The 25,605-nt window shown below is 43.3% G+C and overlaps 1 protein-coding gene across 1 annotated transcript; it reads left to right on the top strand.

Moving 5' to 3' along the window:
• Nucleotides 1-426: 426 nt before the first annotated feature.
• Nucleotides 427-25,605, top strand: LOC141058432 (transmembrane protein 272-like). Its single transcript, XM_073554683.1, has 6 exons — nt 427-490; nt 2,431-2,461; nt 7,106-7,165; nt 17,074-17,250; nt 20,211-20,379; nt 22,313-25,605. The coding sequence occupies exons 2-6, from the start codon at nt 2,440-2,442 to the stop codon at nt 22,320-22,322; spliced, it is 438 nt and encodes a 145-aa protein (XP_073410784.1). The 5' UTR covers nt 427-490; nt 2,431-2,439; the 3' UTR covers nt 22,323-25,605.

The following is a 25,605-nucleotide window of genomic DNA, read 5'->3' as shown; positions in this document are numbered from 1 at the left end:
ATGTCACCAGAAACAAAAAAAAGACTAGGTGGTAGAAAAATACATTGTGCTGCTTCATACTGTATATGGTTATTTTCACCTATATTGTTCATATGAGAAATAATCTAGAAGGATACTGGGAAGACAAAGATGACTATTCAAGGCCAAAATGGTTTAAGTTTTGTTCCTTCCCTCCCACAGGGGCCCTCAGATTATAAAAACTTTATAATATTCATTCTCCATAATCTTGTCCACCTCCAGGTCGATCACAACCTGGACTGGATTCATGAGACATAGGAAAGGATCCACCTCGCTGTATGGAGACCAGAATGTTGAAACTGTAATATAAATTCATATGGTGTAACATGGGACACTTCTGGATTTCATGAGATTTGTCTTTCAACATCCTGATCTTCTCAGTGGTTTTACTTCCCAATTGACAATATTTGCTGATGTCGGAGGTTGGATTAGTTGCCTTGCAAGTCACTTTGCAGACTGCTGACTTTAAGAGGTACGTGTGCCTAGATTCCTCTGTATGTCATGTATTTTATCCTTAAAATGATACGATTGATATTGAAAATGTTGAGCTAAGATATTGAGACTGTTATCTATCTCATATCTATCCATCTATCTCATATCTCTCTATCTATTATCTATCTACAGGGTGGGCCATTTATATGGATACACCTAAATAAAATGGGAATGGTTGGTGACCCAGATCGGCACGCTGAATGTGCAGAATGGGCAAAACAAAAATTGGAACAGGACCCTCAGTTTACACAGAACATTATGTTCAGTGATGAGGCAAACTTTTTAGGTGGGCCATTTATATGGATACACCTAAATAAAATGGGAATGATGACAGTTTTCTTGCGTAGGGTGTCTTGCATTGAAATCTGCTGCAATGACCCGGGTACTCCGTTCACCAGACATCACCACAATTTCTATCCGCTCCTCACGTGTTATTGTCATGGTTTACTGATGAAAGGGTTGGGTGTGTTAAGGGTTAACCCGGATGGCCTCTTTTTGGGTTTCTCTGAGGCTTTTTATGGGGCCATCCTTTGTCGGTTATACTTTGACCCTTGGCTGAGTGTGTCAACCCTGGTGTGCCCCTGTGCTACTGCGTGTCTGTCTGGTTTTGACCCAATTCTGTCCCTGTTGTGATCTGTGCTTGCCGTCTGTATACAGTTATCTGATACTCCTGGTTTCCTGACTCTGGCTACGTACTTTGACTATCCGCTGGTTTGCCCCTGTATATTTATGTTCCAGATCCGTGTATGACCTTGGCTTGTGTGTGACTACATTTTCCTCCCGTTCCCCTTTAACGTCCCTGGGGTCCCCTCTCCCTCCTGCATTTTCCCCAGGAGCCGCAGCAGCCCTGCACTGTCAGCTCCAACAGCGGCACTAGGCTCCGTCCACCCACTCCCTCTGACCTGCGGTCACGTGGCAGCAGGTCCTTCTGCATTCTCTTGCGAGTGGCTAGCTCCTGCAGCATCGCTAGCACTGCTCCAGATAACTGCTCCCCACCGTCACTGGCTGTCCCTGGCGCTGGACTTCCAGGCAAGTCCTATCAGTGTGTCAAGAGTGGGGGAAGAGGGTTGCATTGACAATCCAACACAATGGGCAGCACTTTGAACACATTTTATAAGTGGTCATAAACTTGTAAATAACACATGAAAGAATAAAGTTACGTTAAAACCAAGCACACCATTGTTTTCCTTGTGAAATTCTCAATAAGTTTGATGTGTCACATGACCCTTTTCCCATTGAAAAAAATAAAGTTGGATCCAAAATGGCCGATTTCAAAATGGCCGCCATGATCACCACCCATCTTGAAAAGTTTCCCCCCTCCCATATACTAATGTGCCAAAGAGGAAGTTGATATCACCAACCATTCCCATTTCATTTAGGAACATCCATATAAATGGCCCACCCTGTATATTGTCTACCTATCTATCTATCTACCTATCTATCTATCTATCTATCTATCTATCTAGCACAGAGTTAGTTATGTACAGAAAAAAACCTGACCAGCAGCTCCATACAATGTGAATAAGGTGCAAGCTTCAATGACTGCATAATATGCAAAAAGAGAGTACCGCAGCACTCTACAAGGGCCAACATATATGCAAACACTGAACACATGAGATCTTCAGTGTATTGTTGCTACATAAAATGTACTTACAAAAATGAAGGTTCTTAGCACATAAATTGGCCAGAGTAGTTACACATCAGAGGAAGGTCACCTTGCCATGGTTGATGGGCACACATGAATTGGCCAATTTATGCGCTAAGAACCTTCATTTTTGTAAGTACATTTTATTTAGCAACAACACATTGTAGATCTCATGTATTCAATGTTTGCATATGCTTTGGTCTTTATAGAGTGCTGCTGCGCTCTCTTTTTGCATATCTATCTATCTATCTAATTTGTAGATTTGTGTTTTGCAGACTGCAACAATGGAGTCTTCCTGTTCTTTATGTAAGTCTGTATTTATCTGAAGTTTTCTCCTTAGTAACCTCCAGATGTAAATATTTAACATGTTATTACATTGATATTAGGTATGAAAGCTTCAGAAGTAATATAATCTGCCGTATTATTCAACTCATATAACCCAAATACCTGTTATCAAGGTCGTATAGACAGCAGAGTTGATCGATTTTGTAAATCTAAAAATGTCATGTTTAGGTGATACTTCATTGTGGCATTGCCTTGCCAGTGCCAACTAAAGATGCCATTTGGATCCCCTTTAAAATTGTATATGGGGTTGTTTTCAGTAATATTTTACAAAAAAAAAAGGTACATTGTAATAAAGGTGGGTGAGGGTTAAAATAAATGTGTGATCACTAAGGCAAAAATTACTGTATGTAATCAATCACTTTTCTGTTTAATTAGAGGCTATTACTTAAGGCAAAAGAGAGAGAGAGAACTGAAACTGAACCGATCATTCCATTAAGTTTCTCTTAATTAGGATCCTAACAATGTGTTCCGTGCGCTCCTACATCTTGGCATACCACTAAAAAACAATGCTTAATAATCACTTTCACTGACAGCCTGCTCTCCAGCAAGTCTGTAGAGTGGGCTGTCAGTCAAGGTGCAGGGCGAGTGATTACAGTGTGCATTGTGTTATGAGCAATAACTCTTACCACTGCCTGCACCTGTGTCACATCCCCCTGGAAGACCTTGAGTTAGATGGTCATGTTGGGTATTGAATCGCAGGCCTGCTGTAGAGATGGTGTGATTTGTGTCCCATATTAAATGGATTTAGTTTCTTCTGGTGCTGAAGAGGTTAACGACCCTTTCTATGCTGGTCAGAAACATACAGCTCCATTTCAGCTGCTTCTTATCCGGTCATTACCTTTTCCTATAAAAACCTGCCAGACCGTCTTGTCCCTGCCGGTGAAAGATTTGTCTTCCTGTACTGTCTGCCAAAGCTAAGTGGCTGGAGTAGAGTTGTTGTAGTAGTGTTTTATGATTTGCTGTAGTTCGTGTGTGTTTATCTCCTGTTCCCATTTAGTTTATTCCACCCTGTTTCTATCCTCCTCCCTATTGTTGGATAGTGCTTTTGAATGATAGAGATTTTCTGTTATCCCTGTTTGTCTTTGTGTCTTGTTTACCTTACATTTCTGTCCTCATGGTGTGCTGGAGGGGACAGATCAGGGTTTAACAGGAGCATAGTAAGGTTGGATATTCGGGCCTCTCTACCTTCAAGAGTACCCCAGGGACAGGTATAGTTAGGGTCCCAGTTTCAGGGAGAGTTTGAGGCCCCCCTCCGTTACCGAAGACCGTCACAGCATGAAAGCAGCGTCCCTATCACTGGAAGCAAATGGCTTCAGGGAGAATAAAACTTTATTTTCTCCCTGTAACCGCTGCTCTTGTTACATGCTATTAAAATGCTTTATACCTGTAGATTAACACTATATCTGCCTGTAGCTAAATAACATTTTTGTAGCTGACAAGTTCCCATTAAGTGACTGGGGTAACAGTCAACTTCACGAGAGCTGATATTGTTGCCATTGACAGATATTTGGCACAATCATTGTGAATGAAACCTGTTGTAACTTGAAGCCATAATTGTATGAAAAACTAGTTACGCTACTTTCACACTGGCAGCGCATGATCTGCACACCCTATGCTAAAGATAGGGTGCGCCGATCGCATGCGTGCAAATGCGATAGTAGGCGGTGATCCCGGATGGGGCGGGCAGGGAGCCGGATCGGGGCGGAGCTTACCGACGCAGTGCGCAGCGTTGTTTCAACGCTAATGTGAAACCAGCCTTACTGGTTCAGAAGCCATAATGATGAAATAAATAACTGCAGATAATTAATACAGATTGTTGTGGCTCACTTGGTAAAGTGGATCCTCTAAGCGTCAGGTCCGGGTGGGCACATGGGCCCCTAGTGTTGGTTCAGCAAGCAGGTAGGCACTTAGCAACGAGGATGTGGCACACACAGGAGTTTCATGAGTGGCAGGTTGGATGAAAAGGAACTGAGCAGGGATGGAAGCAAGCAAAGCATGGTGTGCACAAAAGGCGGAGTACGCAAAACAAAAGTCTTGAAACTCAATCCTAAGACATGGATGTCATGCAAGGCAATCTGTAAAATCCAACGTGGACCACAACAGAGGGCAGCGGACCCGAGGTGAAGGGAGCAGAGCATGAGATATCCGGGACAATGTGTAACATTTCATAAATGAAGGTCAGGAAAAGCAGCTGGGAGCCAATTTATATGGAGAGGACAAAAGTTTCTTCTGGGTTTTTTACAGTACACAGTTATCCAGAAAGAAATAAAATGGAGCCACTCTCACCTGGCATCCAAAGGAGCAGTTCATCTGGTACAAAATATGTAGAATCATAGAATGGTAGAGTTGGAAGGGACCTCGTGGGCCATCTGGTCCAACCCCCTGTTCAAAGCAGGATTCACTAAATCATCCCAGACAGATGTCTGTCCAGCCTCTGTTTGAAGACTTCTATTGAAGGTGAACTCACCACCTCTCATGGCAGCTTATTCCGCTCATTGATCACCATCACTGTAAGAAAGTTTTTTGTAATATCTAATCTGTGTCTCCTCCCATTCAGTTTCATCCCATTGCTTCTAGTCTTTCCTTGTGCAAATGAGAATAAAGATGATCCTTCTACAATGTGACAGCCCTTGAGATATTTGTAGACAGCTATTAAGTCTCCTCTCAGACTTCTTTTTTGAAAGCTACACATTCCCAAATACTGCAACCTTTCCTCATAGGACATGGTTTGCAGACAGTAACCATTCTTGTCCCTCTTTTCTGAACTTGCTCCAGTTTGTTGATGTCTTTTTTAAAATGTGGTGCCCAAAACTGGACACAGTATTCCAGATGAGGTCTGACCAAAGAGGAGTAGAGGGCAATAATGACTTCACATGATCTAGACTGTATGCTTCTGTTAATACATCCCAGAATTTGCCTTTTTTGCTGCTGCATCACACTGTTGACTCATGTTCAGTCTGTGATCTATTAGTATACCCAAGTCTTTTTCACATGTGCTGTTGCTTAGCCCTATTCCTACCATTCTGCATATGTTTTTTCATTTTTATTGCCCAGATGTAGTACTTTGCATTTTTCCCTGTTAAAAACCATTCTGTTAGTTGCTGCCCACTGCTCCAGTTTATTTATATCTTTTTGAATCCTCTCTCTTCTCTAGTATTAGCTATCCCTCCTAGCTTTATGTCATCAACAAATTTAATCAGTTTACCCTCAGTTCCTTTATCTAAATCATTGATAAAGATATTGAACTATACAGGGCCCAGGACAGAGCCCTGTGGTACCCCACTTGAGACATTCTTCCAACTGGATGTGCAGCCATTTACGACCACTCTTTGGGTCCGATCACTAAGCCAGTTATGAATCCACCTAACCGTTGCCTTGTCCATTCCATACTTAGTCATTTTTTCAGTAAGGATTGTGTGAGATAGTTTGTCAAATGCTTTTCTGAAGTCAAGGTATACTATATGTACAGCATTTCCCTGATCCACCCAGTCAGTGATTCTGTCATAGAAGGAAATTGAGTTAGTCTGACATGACTTATTAGTTACTGTATAAACCGATGCTGCCTCTGTTTAATCACTTAATTCATATCCAGTTACTTTTCATACATGTTGTTTATTAATTTGTTCAAAGAGCTTTCCTGGTATAGAAGTCAGACTCACCGGCCTATAGTTCCCTGGGTGCACCTTCTTCCCCTTTTTGAAGATAGGTACAACATTTGCTCTTCTCCAGTCGTCTGGGACTTCTCCTGTTCTCCAAGAATTTTCAAGGATTATGGAGAGTGGTTCAAAAATTTCTTCTGCTATCTCCTTCAGTACTCTGGGGTGTAATTCATCTGGACCTGGAGACTTGAATTCATTTAGGCTAGCTAAGTGTTTCCTCACTATCATTCTGTTTATAGATATCCTAGATTCTTCTATTCCCTTAATAGGACAGTGACGATCAGTTGATGTTACATTTCCTTTCTGAGAGAAAACAGATGCAAAATAGGAATTTAAAAGTTCGGCCCTCTCAATATCTTGTGTTACCATTTCATCATTTTCATCCTGTAAAAATCCTATAGCATCTATGAATTTTCAATTACTTTTGACATATCCCCAAAATCCTTTTTTATTGCTTTTGATGTCTCTTGCAAGCCTCAATTCATTGTCAGCTTTAGATAATCTGATTCGTACCCTGCAGGTTCTGCAGACAGAATTATATTCTATATAGTATGTCCCTTTACTGTAGAAAGGTGCTAATAGACAGCTAATTAGTGCAAGCACTTCAGTAATACAGGGAATTCCCATGCTATTCGGTTGGATCTTCCAGACAGGCTGGGTTCTTACATACAGCCATACTAAAACATTTGGCCAGTCATGTCCTCCATGTGCAGTCATGATTGGCTAACTGTGTCACAAAGAACATTGTATGTAATATTGTATCCTTCAGCCATTGTGACGTGAACGACTACTGTACAACTAGTGTCTCATGTATGAACAGCTGAGCAACAAAATTACTGCACACAAAGATTCAGGAGTGCAACAAAGTGTTTAATTTTAGCTAGTTTTGTAGTATAAAGTGTTATTCAGAAAGAAATACCATATTTACCATGTGTTTCATTTCTAGGTTTCCAAATAATTTCTCTTACTGTTTGGATTGGATTAGCAATAGCTTCGATTGTAATTGGTAAGTGATATTCAACCCTTAACCCCTGGAGCTTTTTTCAGAATTGCATTTTTGTTTTTTGCTCCCCTTCTTCCCAGAGCCATAACATTTTTATTTTTCATCAATATGGCTGTGTGAAGGCTTGTTTTTTGCGGGACGAGTTGTACTTATGAACGACACCATTGCATTTACCATGTCGTGTACTAGAAAACGGGAAAAAAATTACAAGTGCGGTGAAATTGCAAAAAAAAGTGCAATCCTACACTTGTTTTTTGTTTGGCTCTTTTACTAGGTTCATTAAATGCTAAAACTGACCTGCCATTATGATTCTGCAGGTGATTACAAGTTCATAGACACCAAACATGTCTAGGTTCTTTTTTTATCTAAGTGGTAAAAAAAATTCCAAACTTTGATTGAAAAAAAAAAAAAAAATTGCGTCATTTTCCAATACCTGTAGCGTCTCTATTTTTCGTGATCTCAGGTTGGGTGAGGGCTTATTTTTTGCGTGCCGAGCTGACGTTTTTAATGACACCATTTTGGTGCAGATACTATTTTTTGATCGCCCGTTATTGCATTTTAATGCAATGTTGTGGCGACCAATAAAACGTAATTCTGGCGTTTTGATTTTTTTTTCTAGCTACAACATTTAGTGATCAGGTGAAACCTTTTTTTTAATTGATAGAGCGGGCGATTCTGAACTCATCAATACCAAATATGTGTATGTTTGATTTTTTTATTCTTTTATTTTGAATGGGGCGAAAGGGGGGGTGATTTGAACTTATATATACATACACTTTTTTAAATTTTTTACATTTTTTTTAACTTTTGGTATGCTTCAATAGTCTCCATGGGAGCCTAGAAGCTGCCATAACCTGATCGGCTCTGCGACATACAGTCAATGATCAGATCGCCTCTATATAGCAGAATTACTCACTTGCTATGAGCGCCGACTATCGGGTGGCGCTCACAGCAAGCCAGAACTGACAAAAATAGAGGTCTCCCGGAGACCTCTGGCTGTCATGCCAATGAACCGGTGACTCGCGATCACATGATGCGGGTCACCGGTGGACGGGTTTCTGGCCCGACGGCCGGAAGCGTGAGTTAAATGCCGCTGTCAGTCTTTGACAGCGGCATTTAACTAGTTAATAGCCACGGGTGGATCGCGATTCCACCCATGGCTATTGCGGACACTTGTCAGCTGTTTTGAAACAGATGGAGCCCACATCAAAGGGAAGTAGTCCGACAACGGTGTACTACTACACACAATGTCGGAAAGGGGTTAAAAATGTCATCAAATGTTTAACTTGCTCTAATTTTACCATGACCCGTACAAACTCACACATATGCGCACATGTGAACGTATGTTTGAGTGAATACCTATTGAAAAGATGGATAGTGAACCCTCGGATGTAGATATAGCATTGGCGTTGGCTTAAATAATAAACAAGATATAAAGAATAGAGATGAGTGAATCTCCTTTAAAAAGTTAAAAGAATCTGCAGCCAAAACACAGATTTTCCTGCTTGCATTACTACATTTTTTGCTGCATTTTTCAGGATCCCAAAGTTCAGCTTTGCATTCACCTTGTAAGCATAAGCAATACAAGATGTTAGGCCACCAATGCAAGACATTTGTGAAATCATAAAACATTTTTGGGAAAAAAGGGCAATTTGACCAAATTATTTAGGGGGAAAAAAGTTTTTTATGTCTGAAAAAATAGTGACAATTCTTAGCAAAAAAAGCTGGATTCATGTATGAAGTACAGCCATGAAATAAGGTCACAAGAATTCATGAAAAAATGCATAATTGCAAATATAAAAACAGTGGAGGAAGTTGAATTGGTCAGGCATCGTTTACCTAACATGTTGGTTGGGCATTGTTTACCTGAAACATTAGTAGGGCATTGCGTTGGTAGGCATTGTGTAATTTCTCACCTAGGTAGGGCATTGAATTGGTCAGTCATTTTTTTTTCCTTTAAAACATATTACTAATTTAATTAACCTGTACTAATACTAATATCCTTGCTTATGTGAGGATAGCAATACATTATACAGGGTGGGCCATTTATATGGATACAGCTAAATAAAATAGGAATGGTTGGCGATATCAACTTCCTGTTTGTGGTACATAAATATATGGGAGGGGGGAAACTGTGGTGACCATGGTGGCCATTTTGGATCCAACTTTATTTTTCCAATGGAAAGAGGGTCATGTGACACATCAAACTTATTGAGAATTTCACAAGGAAAACAATGGTGTGCTTGGTTTTAACGTAACTTTATTCTTTCATGAGTTATTTACAAGTTTATGACCACTATTAAAATGTGTTCAAAGTGCTGCCCATTGTGTTGGATTGTCATGCAACCCTCTTCTCCCACTCTTGACACACTGATAGCAACACCACAGAAGAAATGCTAGCACAGGCTTCCAGTATCCGTCGTGTCAGATGCTGCACATCTCGTATCTTCACAGCATAGACAATTGCCTTCAGATGACCCCAAAGATAAAAGTCTAAGGGGGTCAGATTGGGAGACTTTGGTGGCCATTCAACTGGCCCACAACGGCCAATCCACTTTCCAGGAAACTGTTCATGTAGGAATGCTCAGACCCGACACCCATAATTGATGGTTTGGTGTGGTATATGGAGTACAAAGACAGTGAGGCCATTCTTCATCAATGGAAACCTCAATGCCACTGGATATCTGAAATTGCTACATGATGATGTGTTGCCCTCTTTATGCCCTGAAGATGGCACGTTCCCTGAGTTTTTCCAGCAAGATGGTGCACCACCACATTATGGGTGTCAGGTCCGAGCATTCCTACAAGGAATCTGACCCCCTTAGACTAGCATTTCTTCTGTGGTGTTGCTATCAGTGTGTCAAGAGAGGGAGAAGAGGGTTGCATTGACAATCCAACACAATGGGCAGCACTTTGAACACATTTTAATTGTGGTCATAAACTTGTAAATAACTCATGAAAGAATAAAGTTACGTTAAAACCAAGCACACCATTGTTTTCCTTGTGAAATTCTCAATAAGTTTGATGTGTCACATGACCCTCTTCCCATTGGAAAAATAAAGTTGGATCCAAAATGGCCGCCATGGTCACCACCCAGTTACGTTAAAACCAAGCACACCATTGTTTTTCTTGTGAAATTCTCAATAAGTTTGATGTGTCACATGACCCTCTTCCCATTGCAAAAAAAAATTGGATCCAAAATAGTCGACTTCAAAATGGCCGCCATGGTCACCACCCATCTTGAAAAGTTTCCCCCCTCCCATATACTGCCACACAGGCAGATCTCACCAGCGACATCGCTGGGGACGGGGATCGCTACTTACCTGTCAGACGCGGCGATCCTACGTCCTCCCGCCCGGCTCCACGCGTCGCTCGTCGTCACAGCAGGAAGCCCAGCAGGAAGTGACCGACGAGGAATGGTCCAGCAGCTTCTCGCGCGATCAGCGATAACCAGCGGGGGAGCCGGTCGGAGGTAAGTATCACATGCAGCGATATCGCTAGCAATATCGCTGCAACGTCACAAAATCGGTGACTTTACAGCGATATTGCTAGCGATATCGCAGTGTGTAATGGGGGCTTAAGTCATGGACAACCCCTTTAAGGAATGTCAGCTAGCACCAGGTCAACAGAAACACTACAAAACATATATTTTTTTCACCAGGTAATTTTCTATTTACCGTATTTTTCGGACTATAAGACGCACTGGACCATAAGACGCACCCCAAATTTTCAGAAGGAAAATAGGGAAAAAATAATAATGTGTCAAATGGGGGTCCGTTTTATAGTCCGAATACATCTTACCAGGCAAGGGATCCGACACAGGTGGAGGAGTGGTCACAGGGGTCATTCAGTGGTCCAGGCTGGTGCGGTGGCGGCGGCTCTGTGCTGGGGCACTGTGCTCTGGATGAGATCTGAACCTGAGCATGCGCCGTTCCCGGACCAGCAGCCATCTTCCCGGCATCCATGTTCTCGGAGGCCACCGCAACATGGCAGCAACAGATGTGCGGGGGCCTCCGGGCTTTGAGGAAATGCCGGTGGAGCCCCCCACGGAGCACAAAGTCACTGCCCCTGCATCGTAGCACAGCCCGCCGCCACCACCACACCACAGAGCCCCACGGCACCAGCCACCAGCCATGGTCGCAAGTGAGTATATTGCGACCATAAGACACACCCGCCACTTTCCCCCAAAATTTTTGGGGAAAAAAGTGCATCTTATTGTCTGAAAAATATGGTATATCAGTGTTCAATTTGTTGCCTTGAAGTGGTCGTTCTCTTTAGAATATCATTCCTATTAAAAACAGAAAACAACTGCACCATTTCTGCCCCATTTGGTTAATTAGGTGACTTGCGGTTTCTTCATTCTGTTTTTATCATGTGTTTGATGCTGTGGTTTTTGTCTCCTTTTGGTATGTCATATTTTCTTTTTTATACTCTATGGTATTTAACTAGAAAAGAAAGCAGCCGACAGCACATTCAGAATGAAGGAGATGCACGCTCCCAGTCCAAGGACCCAATTGGACATAAGAAATCCAGAGAAATAACGTAGAGGAGCAGCATTCAATCCGGGTGAAAAAATGTACAAAAGTTTATTCTGCCATTAAAAAGGCATACAACGTTTCGACCACAATTGGTCGAAACGTTGTATGTCTTTTTAATGGCAGAATAAACTTTTGTACATGTTTTCACCCGGATTGGATGCTGCTCCTCTACATTATTTCACTTTATGGTATTTGACTTTGACAAAGTTTTTGTAATAAGTCTCTGTCAGTGGTCGTCTGTCAGCTCTAAAAGTGGCTACCATGGACAGGCTTGCCGCCAGCCACTTTGTTTACTAGAGTCCAAGGATTGCCATGGCCTTCACCCTTTAACCCCTGTACAGGGATCTGTACAGTCAAGGCGGCCCCAGGGCTGGGGCCACAGAGTCAACTGCTGTTTGGTGGTGCAGGCTGGCAGGAGTGATCAGGTAGCCGGGTCAGAACCAAGATGACAGAGAAGGCACAAAACCAGAAAATGCCAGAATAGTTAGTAAAACAAGCCAAGTCAGACAGGAAATAAATACTCTAGAGAGGAGCTGAACAGGCAGAACTTAACCAGAGGACCACAAGATTATCTGCACCCCTGAACCCCCATGCATTCCTCACCCTCTGTTTTTTAACTGGTACGTCTGTACTCTGTTTTTTCCCCTGACTTTAATTCCATGTATCATACTTCAAACTTACTGTATGCATATTGATATGCCCATGCTCCTCACACCTAGTATTATCCTTCCATCTTATTCTGTCTCTTTCTCCAGCTTTGATGCTAGTCAAATGTCCTATTAAGGCCTCTTTCACACATCAGTTTTTCGCCGTCAGGCGTGATCCGGCTTTTTTTTGTAAAACCGGATCCGGCGAAATGCAATGCCGGATCCAGTTTTTCCCCATTGACTTGCATTAGCGCCGGATCGCGCCGGATGGCATTGCGTTTCATCCGTTTTTTGCCGGATCCGGCTACTTGTCTCATTCCGGCGTCTGGAAAAAACGGCTACTGTAACGTTTTTTGTCTCCGCCGAAAAAGCCGGAAGCGCCGGATCCGACGCTTCCGGCTTTTTTGCCACAATGAAAGTCTATGGGCGCTGGAATGCACCGGATCCAGAAAAAGACGGATCCAGCCACCGGATCGGTTTAAGTCTGCGCATGCTCAGATCCAATTGGCCAGCCCCCAGGAAACAGATATAACCTGCTAGACGGATCCAGCAGAAAAACGGATCCGTTTCTGCAGTTCTCCAAAATTTATGCCGGATCCGTTTTTTCTAAAAATAGCCGGATCCTGCCTGACGGCAAAAAACTGATGTGTGAGAGTAGCCTTACTGCAATCTGTTAATTGCTCCTGCTGTGAACTGTCCTCCAGCCCACTTCTCCTCCTCCCTCTCTCACTCACCTGGCTTCATTTCATGGACATTTGAATGGTATAAGTTGAACAGAGCAGGTCAGATATGACCTTGGTCAGATGCAACATCATTTGAAGTGTGACATCTTTTAAAGTGTTACATCAGAAATAATCCAGAAATCGGTCAGAAGGTAAGAATAACCACTGCTTTCTAATTTTACTTGCCTATCTTTTCTTACCCTGCTCTTTAACAATGCTCACATTTGCCAACACTGTTTTTGCTCCACTAATCTTCACTCTCCTTCGCTATCCCCAAACCCCTGCACAATTGAACCAATAACTATCTCCCCCTCTCTCTTACCCCCCACCTCGCTTCATCTGCAGACATACTCCTTAACCTCAGACCTCTACTACTAAAATACAATACAAGATGATCACTCTCCTTCACCCACCTGCTTTCCCTTCCTCTCTTCTCACTGCTGATGACATATCCCCCAATCCTGGCCCCCCACCTCATACATCCCACTAATCCTCACCCCTATCTTTCTCACACTAAGAGAAACTACCGCAATCCCTCACACTTAAAACCTGTGCCACTGACCCCCACCCTCCTTCACCCTCTCTCTGAAGCACTTTGGAATGCTCACTACATCTGCAACAAGCTCCATGTGATCCACGACCTCTTTACCTCCCGCAACCTTTCCTTCCTGGCCCTCACTGAGACCTGGCTGACATCCCCTGACACGGCCTCCCCGGCCACACTGAGTTATGGCGACCTCCACTTTACCCACACACCTCGCCCTGGCAACAGACATGGTGGAGGAGTGGGTTTCCTCCTTTCTATAAACTGCTCCTTCAACTCTATTCAACCCCCACCCTCCCTTATCCTCCCTTCTTTCGAGGTTCACTCTGTCCATATCTACTCTCCCTCTAATCTCCAAATGGCTGTCATATACCGACCACTGGGCTCATCGACCAATTCTCCATCTGGCTCCTCCACTTTCTCTCTGCTGACATCCCCACCATCATCATGGGGGACTTCAACATCTCCATTGACACCCACCAGCCAACAGCCTCCAAACTCCTGTCACTTACCTCATCCTTTGGACGTACTCAGTGGTCCTCCACAGCCACCCACACAGATGGACATACATTAGACCTCATCTTCACCCGCCTCTGTTCCCTTGCCAATCTCACAACCTCTCTCTTCCCCCTATCTGACCACCATCTACTCACCTTCTCATCTTTGTCCTTCTCACCTGCCCCCCATATCCAGCCACAAGCACATCCTCACAGAAACCTCGCACACCTAGACATTCACAGACTCTCAGATTCTCTTCTACCTCTGTCCTCCATATCTTCACTCCACAACACGGACAGCGCCACCGCTTTCTACAATGCCACCCTCACATCAGCCATAGACTCAGTCGCCCCTCTCATGCATGGCAAAATGCGATAAATCAACAGGCAACCATGGCACAACAACCTCACCAAAAAACTTCGACAAGCATCCAGGGTTGCGGTGCGGCGTTGGAAGAAAACATGCCTGCCAGACAACTTCACTGCTTTCAAACAAGCTACACTTGCCTTCAAATCAGCCCTCACCTCTGCTAAACAGACCTATTTCACAAACCTTGTATCTTCATTATCCCACAACCCAAAACAACTGTTCAGCACATTTAACTTTCTCCTCCACCCACCACTGCCACCTCCAACTCCCCTCATCTCTGCTGAGGACTTTGCCATCTACTTCAAAAACAAGATCGACCAAACAAGGCAAACCTTTACTGTTCCACCACCCCAACCACTCCACATACCAGACGTCTGCCCTTCCCTAATAACCTCCCTCTCCAACATCACTGAAGGAGAGCTTACTCATCTCCTTTCCAAATCACACCTCACCACCTGTGCACTTGACCCCATCCCTTCCCACCTGCTCCCCAACCTCACTAACATGATCATTCCAGCCCTAACCCATCTCTTCAATCTATCCCTACTTCTGGTACCTTCCCCTCTGCCTTCAAACATGCCACCATAACAACCATCCTCAAAAAATCAAACCTTGACCCAACTGCTTTGCCCAGCTATTGCCCCCTATCACTGCTCCCATTTGCTTCCAAACTCATTGAACAGCATGTCTATGCTCAACTTTCCTCCGACCTCTCATCTAACTCCCTCATTGACATCCTCCAATCTGGCTTCTGCCCCCACCACTCCACTGAAACTGCCCTGACCAAAATTACTAATGACTTACTCACAGCAAAACCTAACAGACAGTTCTCCATCCTCCTTCTCGACCTGTCCTCTGCCTTCGACACAGTTGACCACTGCCTACTGCTACAGATTCTTTCTTCCCTTGGCATCAAAAACCTTGCCCTGTCCTGGATTGCCTCATACCTTTTCTGACCGCACATTCAGTGTTTCCCACTCCCACACTACGTCCTCATCCTGCCCTCTCTCTGTTGGAGTCCCCCAAGGCTCTGTCCTGGGGCCCCTACTTTTTTCCATCTATACTCTTGGCCTAGGACAACTCATAAAGTCCCATGGCTTCCAGTACCACCTGTATGCGGACAACACTCAGATCTACCTCTCTGGCCCAGATGTCAGCTCTCTGCTGTCCAGAATCCCGGAGTGTCTATCAGCCATATCCTCCTTTTTCACCTCTCGCTTCCTAAAACTCAATGTAGACAAAACTGAACTCATTATCTTTCCTCCATCTCACATGTCTTCCCTACCTGATCTATCTATTATGGTAAACATCATCACGCTCTCTCCCGCACCTGAAATCCGCTGCCTTGAGTAACTCTCTACTCTGCCCTGTCCTTCAAACCACACGTCCAAATTCTTGCCACCTCCTGTCGCCTCCAACTCAAAAATATTTCCAGAATCTCACCCTTCCTCAGCCCTCAATCTACTAAAACGCTTGTACATGCCCTCATTGTCTCCCGCCTTGACTACTGCAACACTCTCCTGGCCTCCCTGCTAATTCTCTTGCACCACTCCAGTCTGTCCTCAACTCTGCTGCCTGACTAATCCACCTCTCTCCTCGCCACTCCCCTGTCTCTCCCCTCTGCAAATCCCTCCACTGGCTCCCAATTCACCAATGAATCAAGTTCAAACTACTAACACTGACCTACAAAGGCATCCACAACCTTTCCCCTCCCTATATCTCTGAACTAATCTCCCAATATCTTCCCTCACGTAATCTTCGATCCTCCCAAGACCTCCTACTCTCCTCCACACTTATTCGTTCCTCACACAACCGCCTCCAAGATTTCTCCAGAATATCCCCTATCCTCTGGAATTCCATGCCTCAGCACGTCCGATTATCCACCACCCTCGGATCCTTCAAACGGAACCTGAAAACCCATCTTTTCAGGAAAGCTTACAGCCTGCAATAACCATTCTGCCGCCTCACCACCGCCCGAGCCACCGCCTCAAAACCACCAGAGCTACTGCACCCCCGACCTTCTGTCTCTTCCCCACTATCCCATAGAATGTAAGTCCGCAAGGAACAGGGTCCTCTCCCCTCTGCACCAGTCTGTCATTGTAAATTTGTTTACTGTTAATGATATCTATAACTTTGTATGTAACCCCCCTTCTCATGTACAGCACCATGGAATTAATGGCGCTATATAAATAAATAATAATAATAATCTGGCAGCTTCCAGCACTATCCATCTTAACCTTACTCAACCCTCTTGTGGCCCATTGAAGCCCCTATGCTGCTGCAGTCTGTGTTTATCAGCTGTGAGCGGTGATGTGAAATGGGACAGCACATGGCAAATTTAACAGTTAAATTGGTTTGTAAAGGAAGGTCTGACTTTCATCTGTGGCCACCGTAAGTCCACAGGTCCAAATGAGTAACACCTGTGGACTTCACACTGTAGGTAAATAGTACTAAAATAAGGGGCAACCCTGTGCCATCGTCACACGGTGCAGACAGAAATCCTCAGTGGACCATCGCTTTACTGTTAGGTCTCTCTACAGTTTGGTTTATAGAATTATCAACTGGCAACTAACTATCCTGTTCTCTTACACAGGAGCCATATACAAAAACGATTGCCCAATCCAACCGCTCATACCTATCTTTCTTTTGGCTTCTGGAGTCATACACTTGGTGGCAGTTTTATTATTGTTTATAAGAGGCATGCTGGGGGTATGCAGCTTAATTCTAGAAGGATTAATTGGAATGTTCACCTTTGCTTGGTTCATAACAGGTGAGTATTTCTTTCTAACGAAAATATAAAGTTTATATCATTAGTACGTTAAAATAGATCCATAAAGTTGATTAATTCACATTGCACCCAACTCCCTTATAAATATGTAAATTTGGGCACAGAAAATATGAAAAGTTTGCTTTTCTACGCTTCCATGTTTACTTCGGATCCTGATTGAGGAGCCTCAAAATAAGCGCTTTAAGGGCCTTTTGTGTGATTTTTTTTTTACCCCTTTTTCCATTCTGTCAGTATAAGCTCGGTGGGTGTGAGCGCTCCTGAGCAGATTGTTTTTTACCTTTATCTTGAATGCTATAAATATGTACAGAAGGATCGACCTGCCATGCATATTTATCTCATTAGGATGACAACTCTAGGAGTGCATCTGTCCTAGGGAATCAAAGAATTGGGTTTGTTGAGGGCCAACATGCTGAAACCTTCGCCACCATGCCCAAACTTAACTCTGACCTAGTGGCGTTCCTTAAGAGGGCCGACATTGAAGATAGTAAGCACTCTCAAAGTCCCAGATTAGGCAACTTACCTATACCATTCACAATACTGACAGCTCAGTACGCCCCTGTCATCTATTGGGCGGCTGAGCTGTCACTCACTGCGTCCCTAGTGTATTGGTGTTAGTGTTAAGTCTAGGATGGGGGCTAGGTTTAGGTATAGTACTATGTCTAGAGTTGGGGTAGGGTTAGGTCTAGGATGGGGCTAGGTTTAGTTATAGTACTGGAGCTAGGGTTGGGGTAAGGTTAGGGCTAGGATGGGGGCTAGGTTTAGGTATTGTACTGGGGCTAGGCTTGGAGTAGGGTTAGGTCTAGGATAGGGGCTAAGTTTAGGTATAGTACTTGGGGTAGGGTTAGGTGTAGGATGGGGATAGGTTCAGGTATGGCACTGGGGCTAGGGTTGGGGTAAGGTTAGGTCTAGGATGGGGGCTAGATTTAGGTAAGTACTGTGCCTAGGGTTGGGGAAGGGTTAGATCTAGGATATGGGCTAGGTTTAGGTATAGTACTGGGACTAGGGTTGGGGTAGGGTTAGGTGTAGGATGGGGCTAGGTTCAGGTATAGCACTGGGGCTAGGGTTGGGGTAAGGTTAGGTCTAGGATGGGGGTTAAATTTAGGCAAGTACTGTGCCTAGGGTTGGGGTAGGGTTAGGTCTAGGATGTGGGCTAGGTATAGGTATATGTTATGAATGGGTCACCGAGGAGGAAAACAAGATCAAGCCAAGTCACAGAAAACCAGAGAGGTTGGTAACTCCGCGGATTGCAGACCCCTGATCCTAACCACACAACTAACAGCAGCCATGGAGCGTACCTACGATGATTCTAGACGCCTCGTCACAGCCGGAGGACTAAATAAGCCTAAAGCAAGAAAAGGGAAAATCTAAAACTGCCCCAGAGCAGACCCCAAAGGGATAGACAGCCCCCACACATGTATTGACGGTGAGACAAGACGAAAACACGAACACAGGTAGGAAAATAGGCTGAGCAAACGATGGGATCCACACTAGCTAGAAAAGAAAAGGAAAGGAAAGATACTGTCTGCAATCACGCCAAAAAACCCTGCAAAAATGTCCAACACTTCTGATAGCAAAAAATACCCTGAAGTCACTAGACTTCTCCCACTATATCAGCACTCTGGCATATTCTGAGAACAGAGCAAAAAGAGGCCAACCTAATAAGGGACAAAAAGCAAACTGGCACATATAGTGACATAAGAGTTGAAATTCAGCACAGCCCCAGCCGGGGCTGGCTGACCACACAAGAAACTGAATAGACCAAACCAAATAAAATGTGAACATTAGCAAAGACAACTTAGCTTGAGAAGGCAGAAACTGAGCTGGAAACTAAGACCTCAGGAGGCAGGAAAAAATAACCAGCATGGGAATAGGGAGTCGGCTGTCTTAAATCCAGTCTGAGACTCCAAATGTCCACTCCTCTTCCTCTTTATCAGGTGGCAGGTCTCTGTTAATTAGATCAGCTTCACTACCTTCTGCCACCACCAGAGGGAGCCCGGAAAGAGAACTCACAATTCCTCTGTCAGCACAAACAGCTCCCTCACCAGAAACCAGAGGCAGACCAGAAAATGAGTTCACAACAGGTATAGTACTGGGGTTAGTGTTGGGGTAGGGTTAGGTCTAGGATATGGGCTAGGTTTACGTATAGTACTGGGTCTAGGATTGGGGTAGGGTTAGGTCTAGGATGTGGGCTAGGTTTAGGTATAGCTCTTGGACTAGGGTTGGGGTAGGCTTAGGGCTAGGATGGGGGCTAGGTTTAGGTATAGTACTGGGGCTAGGGTTGGGGTAGGGGTTAAATCTAGGATGGGGGTTAGGTTTAGGTATAGTACTGGGACTAGGGCTGGGGTAGAGTTAAGTCTAAGATGGGGGCTAGGTTTAGGTATAGTACTGGGGTTAGGGTTAGGGCTAGCCAAGAGTAATAAAATCATTATATATTAAAAAATGCTTAAAAAAATAAAACAAATATAGATTTATATTTTTTCAATTATATATTTTATTTTAACAAAGGCAGAAAAAAAAATAGAGGGCTAACAGGCAAAGTATAATTACATCAGTATTTTCTGAAAATACATGTACTTGGGGGATAAGGGGCTCAATACTAGACTGGTAGTAGGGGCTCGGGGAGAACCAAAGGGCTATAGGTTAAGAGGTTTAGGAGGACACAGAATACTTGCCTTTGCTCAGGCGCTGACAACTCACACTACGCCACAGCTTTGGTGGTGCAACATTACTATTATTTTGTGTTGTTTGCCTGATCAGGGGATTAGGTTGGGTTTATACACAGCAGGACAGGAACTTATACAGTATCTATTTCCATCTGTCTCCAATTGCAACGCCAGAGACTCATCAGAAAAAAGTTATAATATTCAAAATTGATCAAGCCAACATGATCCTTTCAGATTGATATGAAGTTTATTTTTTGCATATTTTTTCCTCTATTTTAGGAAGTATTTGGGTCTTCAGTCTGTACAGCAAGGATAAAGGACAAGACGTGTGTAACGAGACCCTCTACTACTTTGCTTTTGGTTTCTTGATATTTGAATACAGTATTATTGGTCTTAGCTGGATACTTCTCTGCATTAATTGTTCACTAAAAATATGTTTTTATGAGAGGTGAGTTGTTTTAGCTGATTTTTGCTTTTAATTATTATTTTTTTCATGTTTTGGTTATTGTAAAATGTATATGTTATTTGGGTTTAAACAACTAAATTAATGTAGATACAATATTTTTTTATTATTATTATTATTATAATCATTATTATTATTATTATTATTATTATTAAAGGAAAAAGAAATCCAAACCTACAGGGCCCTGTCTAAAAAAGTGATTGGCCTCCCCCTTAAAGCATAAACTGTGCTTTATCACATCTTTGGGAAGCCGAGTTAAAATTCCCTAGCCACATCCAGGCCTGATTAATGTCACACCTGTTCTCAATCAAGAAATCACTTAAATAGGACCTGCCTGACAAAGTGAAGTAAACCAAAAGAACGTAGAAGTCATACCAGGATCCAAAGAAATTCTGGAACAAACAATAAACAAAGTAATTGAGATCTATTAGTCTGGAAAAGGTTATAAAGTCATTTTTAAAGCTCTGGGAAATTAGGAAGGGGGCAAACACTTTTTCAAACATTACTTAGATTGTGTCTAAAATTTGTACGACTTCCAAAAAGGGATAACATTTGACAAGTAATGCTGTATTAAAGCAGTCCGACACCAGGTTTAACAATGCAAACTGCATACATTATAAATTAGATCTCTTAGACCTATGAAGCTGGTGTATTTACTTTGGAGATCCATGTCTGAATGGTTGCATAATCCTTTATGAAAGTTTTAACTCAGTCTCCACCCACCTAGCTTTATAGACAGCTCCTCAGTGTCCATGCTACCTGCAGAGATGTCACACTGCTCAGTATATGCTACACCTGCCAGTCAATATGGCTTTTTGTAGACTGAATACACTCGCACTCATGAACTCTATCCCTCTTTACCTGTTCTATAAAGCCATGTTAACATGTATTTTCAAAGTAAGTACAACAGTCCCATCATGTGGAATTGAGTCCGACTCGCATTTTACAAAAATTCACCAAATTGCATATTTTTTGTTATTCGCTTCCGCACGTATTCGGCAAGATGCTGGCCACCATTTTTCTGAGCCACAAAAGTCTATCAAAATGTTAAAATGCAGAAAAAAAATCTTTAAACATCACCTTACCGCTCACCTCTCCGGACGCTCTGCCCATCATCGTCACCCATCAAGTCCTCGGCGCATCTTTAGATCGTACTGAAATCTTTGCATGTGTGCACAAAGTCGCATGACGTCAGGGTGCCATTTTTGTTTTTACATCATTCGTTTATTTTGCTCTGATGTCTCGAGGTTACATTTATAGATAATAACTTTTCTGCAAACGGAATTTCTGCATGAACGGGCAGATTCAAATTTTGCCTGATCTGCTCCCCTATAGATAAATATAATAATACTAGATGGTGGCCCGATTTCGAACGCATCGGGTATTCTAGAATCTCTCTCTGCACCGCAAATCTCCCGACGGAGGCGTGCGTCGTTCGAATGCACTGTTTGGTCGCGGCCATCTGGGCATGACCAATCAGCGCCGCGAGATTTCCATTACAGACAGACAGAATTAGACAATTATTATATAGGATAATCAGTCTGTCATGTGAAATCTAGTGATAGATCCACCTTAGCACTAAGACCTCATGCACATTTGCCTATTAGAACCTGGTATGAGCCTTCCAATTTTACTGTTTCTCTCTATTTATTTTGTTATTTATTATTATTTCTTTTATGTTTACTTACATATTTTTCATGTAAGCTGGAAACACAAGATCTGAACATTTATTGCAGCCCCCACATATGATAGCAGAGTTCTAATAGTAACTTCTCTTTTTCCATCACAATCAATGTATCACAGTCGGTGGTGCTGGGGATACATAAATATGACATTCAGGTTTTGTTTCTTTGCTAGATACAGTAAAATGAATATTTTCTTAGTGATGTATAGTATTTTTTTTCCCATTGTGTTTTAGGCTCGAGTGACAAATCACGCACTAAAAGGAAGACAAAGCATCAATTACCAGAAAACTAGAAAAAGTCGTATAGATGAAATGGAAACGGAATTCAAATCTTAGAATCCTTCATATGTGAAATTATCAGAGATACTTGTAATAAATTCAACTACAATGCTTGCTTTATATTTGTAAGCAAAGAATGGACAGTGTTAATATCTAGTGATGAGTGAACGTGCTGGGATAAGGTGTTATCTGTGTATGCTCGGGTGCTGAGTGACTTTGACACACTCAAATAATATAAAACTAAGAACAAAATAGCATGGGATCCCCCGAAATTTTAATAACCAGCTGAGGAAAAGCCGACAGTTGGGGACAGATATTTATAGCCTCGGAAGGGTGTAAAAAACATGGAGCTTCCCAGGCTATTAATATCAGCTCACAGCTGTATAATTAGCCTTTACTGGTTATTAAAATGGGGACCCCCAAAATATTGACATGGAATGCCCTAATAATTAATAACCAGCAAAGGCTAGGCAGACAGTTGCAGGCTGATGTTAATACACTAGGAAGGGGCCATGGATATTGACCCCTCCAAGACTAAAAAATCAGCTTTCAGCCACTTCTGGTACTTAGAAATCCGAAAAAGGGAAGCTCAACACAACAAAATCAATAAAAAAGTTTTTCTTTTATTAAATACAATCTAAAATAGATGCAAATTCATACAAAACATGGCAGAGAGTGCTCCATGCAATCAAGAGGGAAACCATAAATAGTATATGCACACAACAAAATATAAGTAATTTACACACTGTTTGTCAATATATATATATATATATATATATATATAGAGAGAGAGAGAGAGAGAGAAAAAATCCAAGTGGATTGAAATATTCATAAACTAAGTTAAATGTGTGTAAATTCACATCCATGAACCAAAATAAAGTGCATCATGCTCAATGGCTTATAATTCATGGTCCATAAAAAGTGCATAGTGCTATACAAAGTCCAAAAGTACGAAAAATTCCTTTATCCCACATGTCACACATATCAAGCTAAATTGCTGAAAAGCAAATAAAAGGGGATAAAGTACCTATAGTATAAAATACCAGCTAGCCGCAGGTTTGATACTGAATAAGTTCCAAGGAATTTTTTATATTCAAAATGTAACACATGTCACGCTGAACCGCTGATAAACCACATATAAGAAAATGCATGTGATGGGAACACCAAGTATTAAACCGGCCATGGGCATAGAATCAAAGTATATATCTGTCAACTTGATGACATGGATGAAAGGAACCCCTTCGCTCTTCCCACTTGCTCTGATGTGGTGGCAAGTGGGGTGATAGGGTTGGGGTTGATGTCAGCTTTGTATTGGCAGCTGACATTAAGCCCAAGGGTTAGTAATGGAGAGGTGTCTATAAGATGCTCCCATTACTAACCCCATAGTCAAATTGTAAAAAAAAAAAAGCACAAGCACAACATGAACAAAGGTCCTTTGACTGAAATAAAAACTTCCCCATCATTTACTCATTTATTTCAAAACTAGATGTGTGCCCAATGCTATCGCATCAGGAGGGCAGTAATATCACGATGGGGGCAGCTTTGTGGCGCTGGGGATGGTGGCCCACCCACTTCTGTGCAGTCACAACCGGCAGTAAAGACGGTGTTCTGCGGCCTGTGCTGGAGATGGTGTGTGGCGCCACCAGAGGGTGGCCACACCCAATCTCCAGCACAGGCCTCAAGCCGCTGTCTGTGACTGCATGGAGGTGGGTGGGCAGGCAGTGGCGGGATCCAGCGCGTGTAGTCAGGCAGTGGGTCCTGGCGGAGGTCCGGCGGTGGCATCCCTCTCATTACTCCCCCCTCATTACACCCTCTCGCTACACCCCTCTCACAGCTGGCAGGAAAGACGGTGGTTTGCGGCCTGTGCTGGAGATGGTGTGTGGCGCCACCATAGGGTGGCCGCACCCAATCTCCAGCAAAGGCCTCAAGCCGCAGTCTTTCCTGCCAGCTGTGACTGCATGGAGGTGGGTGAGCAGGCAGCGGTGGGATCCTGCGCATGTAGTCAGGCGGTGGGTCCTGGCGGGGGTCCGGCGGCGGCATCCCTCTCATTACTCCCCCCTCATTACACCCTCTCATTATACCCCCTTCAGTGCACCCCTCTCGTTATATCCCCTCGTTACAACCCTTTCACAGCCTCGTGATCGCATCGGCGGCCTGGATCCGAGGGGCAGCTGGGATCTGAGCAGCGGCTGAGATCCAAGCAGCGGCCGAGATCCCAGCGGCGGTCAGGATCGCAGCGGCGTTCGGGATCGCAACGGCAGCCTGGATCTGAGCGGCAGCTGGGATCCCAGCAGCGGTTGGGATCGCAGAGGTGGCCTGGATCCGAGCAGTAGCTGGGATCCCAGCGGCGTTCAGGATCGCATCGGCGACCTGGATCCGAGCGGCATCACTTGGGTGTTCTAAAATGGTGGTCGGCATACTTCCGGTGCTGTGGATTGTGGGATTCGGGGACATCCAGATGGAAGTGGATGACAGACAATTTAAGGCAATTATATGTATAGATATTAAAAATACAACAGCAAAGTGATACTCACCTGTCGAACCAGAAGAAAATCCCCCGATGCCCATGTCCCCTGTAAAAGAAAACAAATAATAAACTCAACATATTCCTTACCTTTCTGACAAGGAGATAAGATTTGTCCCGAGCCTAGCTATGCTACATCTAGATGTCATGCTGAATGTTGGCATGATGCGAGTGTTCAGCCTGGCAGCCAGCAAGCACACTGAGCTGCGCGTGATAGCGCAGCATCAGTGTCTCGCGGTGACGTGAATAAGGTGAACGGAGTTCATAGCCAATAAACTCCATTCACCTCACTGATGTCACCGCTAGCGGGGTGAGAACTTTTGCATTGTACCCATTTCGCATTTGGCGTGACACTTGTCCGACTTTTCTGGAACAACATCAGACTGATTTTAGTAACACTAGTGGGCATGAGGCCTTAGAGGAAAAGTATAATAGAAACACGTCACCACTTCTGCATTTTTTACCAACTCACAATTTTTGCTTACAAATACTGATGTAAAATACTGACCACCAAATACAGAACGTGTGAATGTGTCCTAAACGTGCTGATTGCTTTGCTACTGGATTTGGGATGTGCTGTTTCACTAACTTCAGATTACACTGAGATTACTAATATACTGGACATGGACTAATGTTGTAACGTGAAATCGTATATGGACCATGAAATACAGATACCTGATTTCAGCTGTACTCAAATTAAAACTTTTCAGATTGTTTGTTTCAA

Source organism: Dendrobates tinctorius, unplaced genomic scaffold, assembly GCF_039654945.1.
Source record: "Dendrobates tinctorius isolate UK_male_01 unplaced genomic scaffold, ASM3965494v1 ptg000211l, whole genome shotgun sequence".
Lineage (NCBI taxonomy): Eukaryota > Metazoa > Chordata > Amphibia > Anura > Dendrobatidae > Dendrobates > Dendrobates tinctorius.
Note: the sequence above shows the minus strand (reverse complement) of the source record. Positions and strands in the feature narration are given on the sequence as shown.

Excerpts from the sequence above, each read along its gene's own strand:
- LOC141058432 (XM_073554683.1), top strand. The coding sequence starts at position 2,440 with ATGGAGTCTTCCTGTTCTTTAT. Across the intron at positions 2,462-7,105 it reads GGAGTCTTCCTGTTCTTTAT|GTTTCCAAATAATTTCTCTT; the intron begins GTAAGTCTGTAT and ends TTTCATTTCTAG. Across the intron at positions 17,251-20,210 it reads CTTTGCTTGGTTCATAACAG|GAAGTATTTGGGTCTTCAGT; the intron begins GTGAGTATTTCT and ends CCTCTATTTTAG.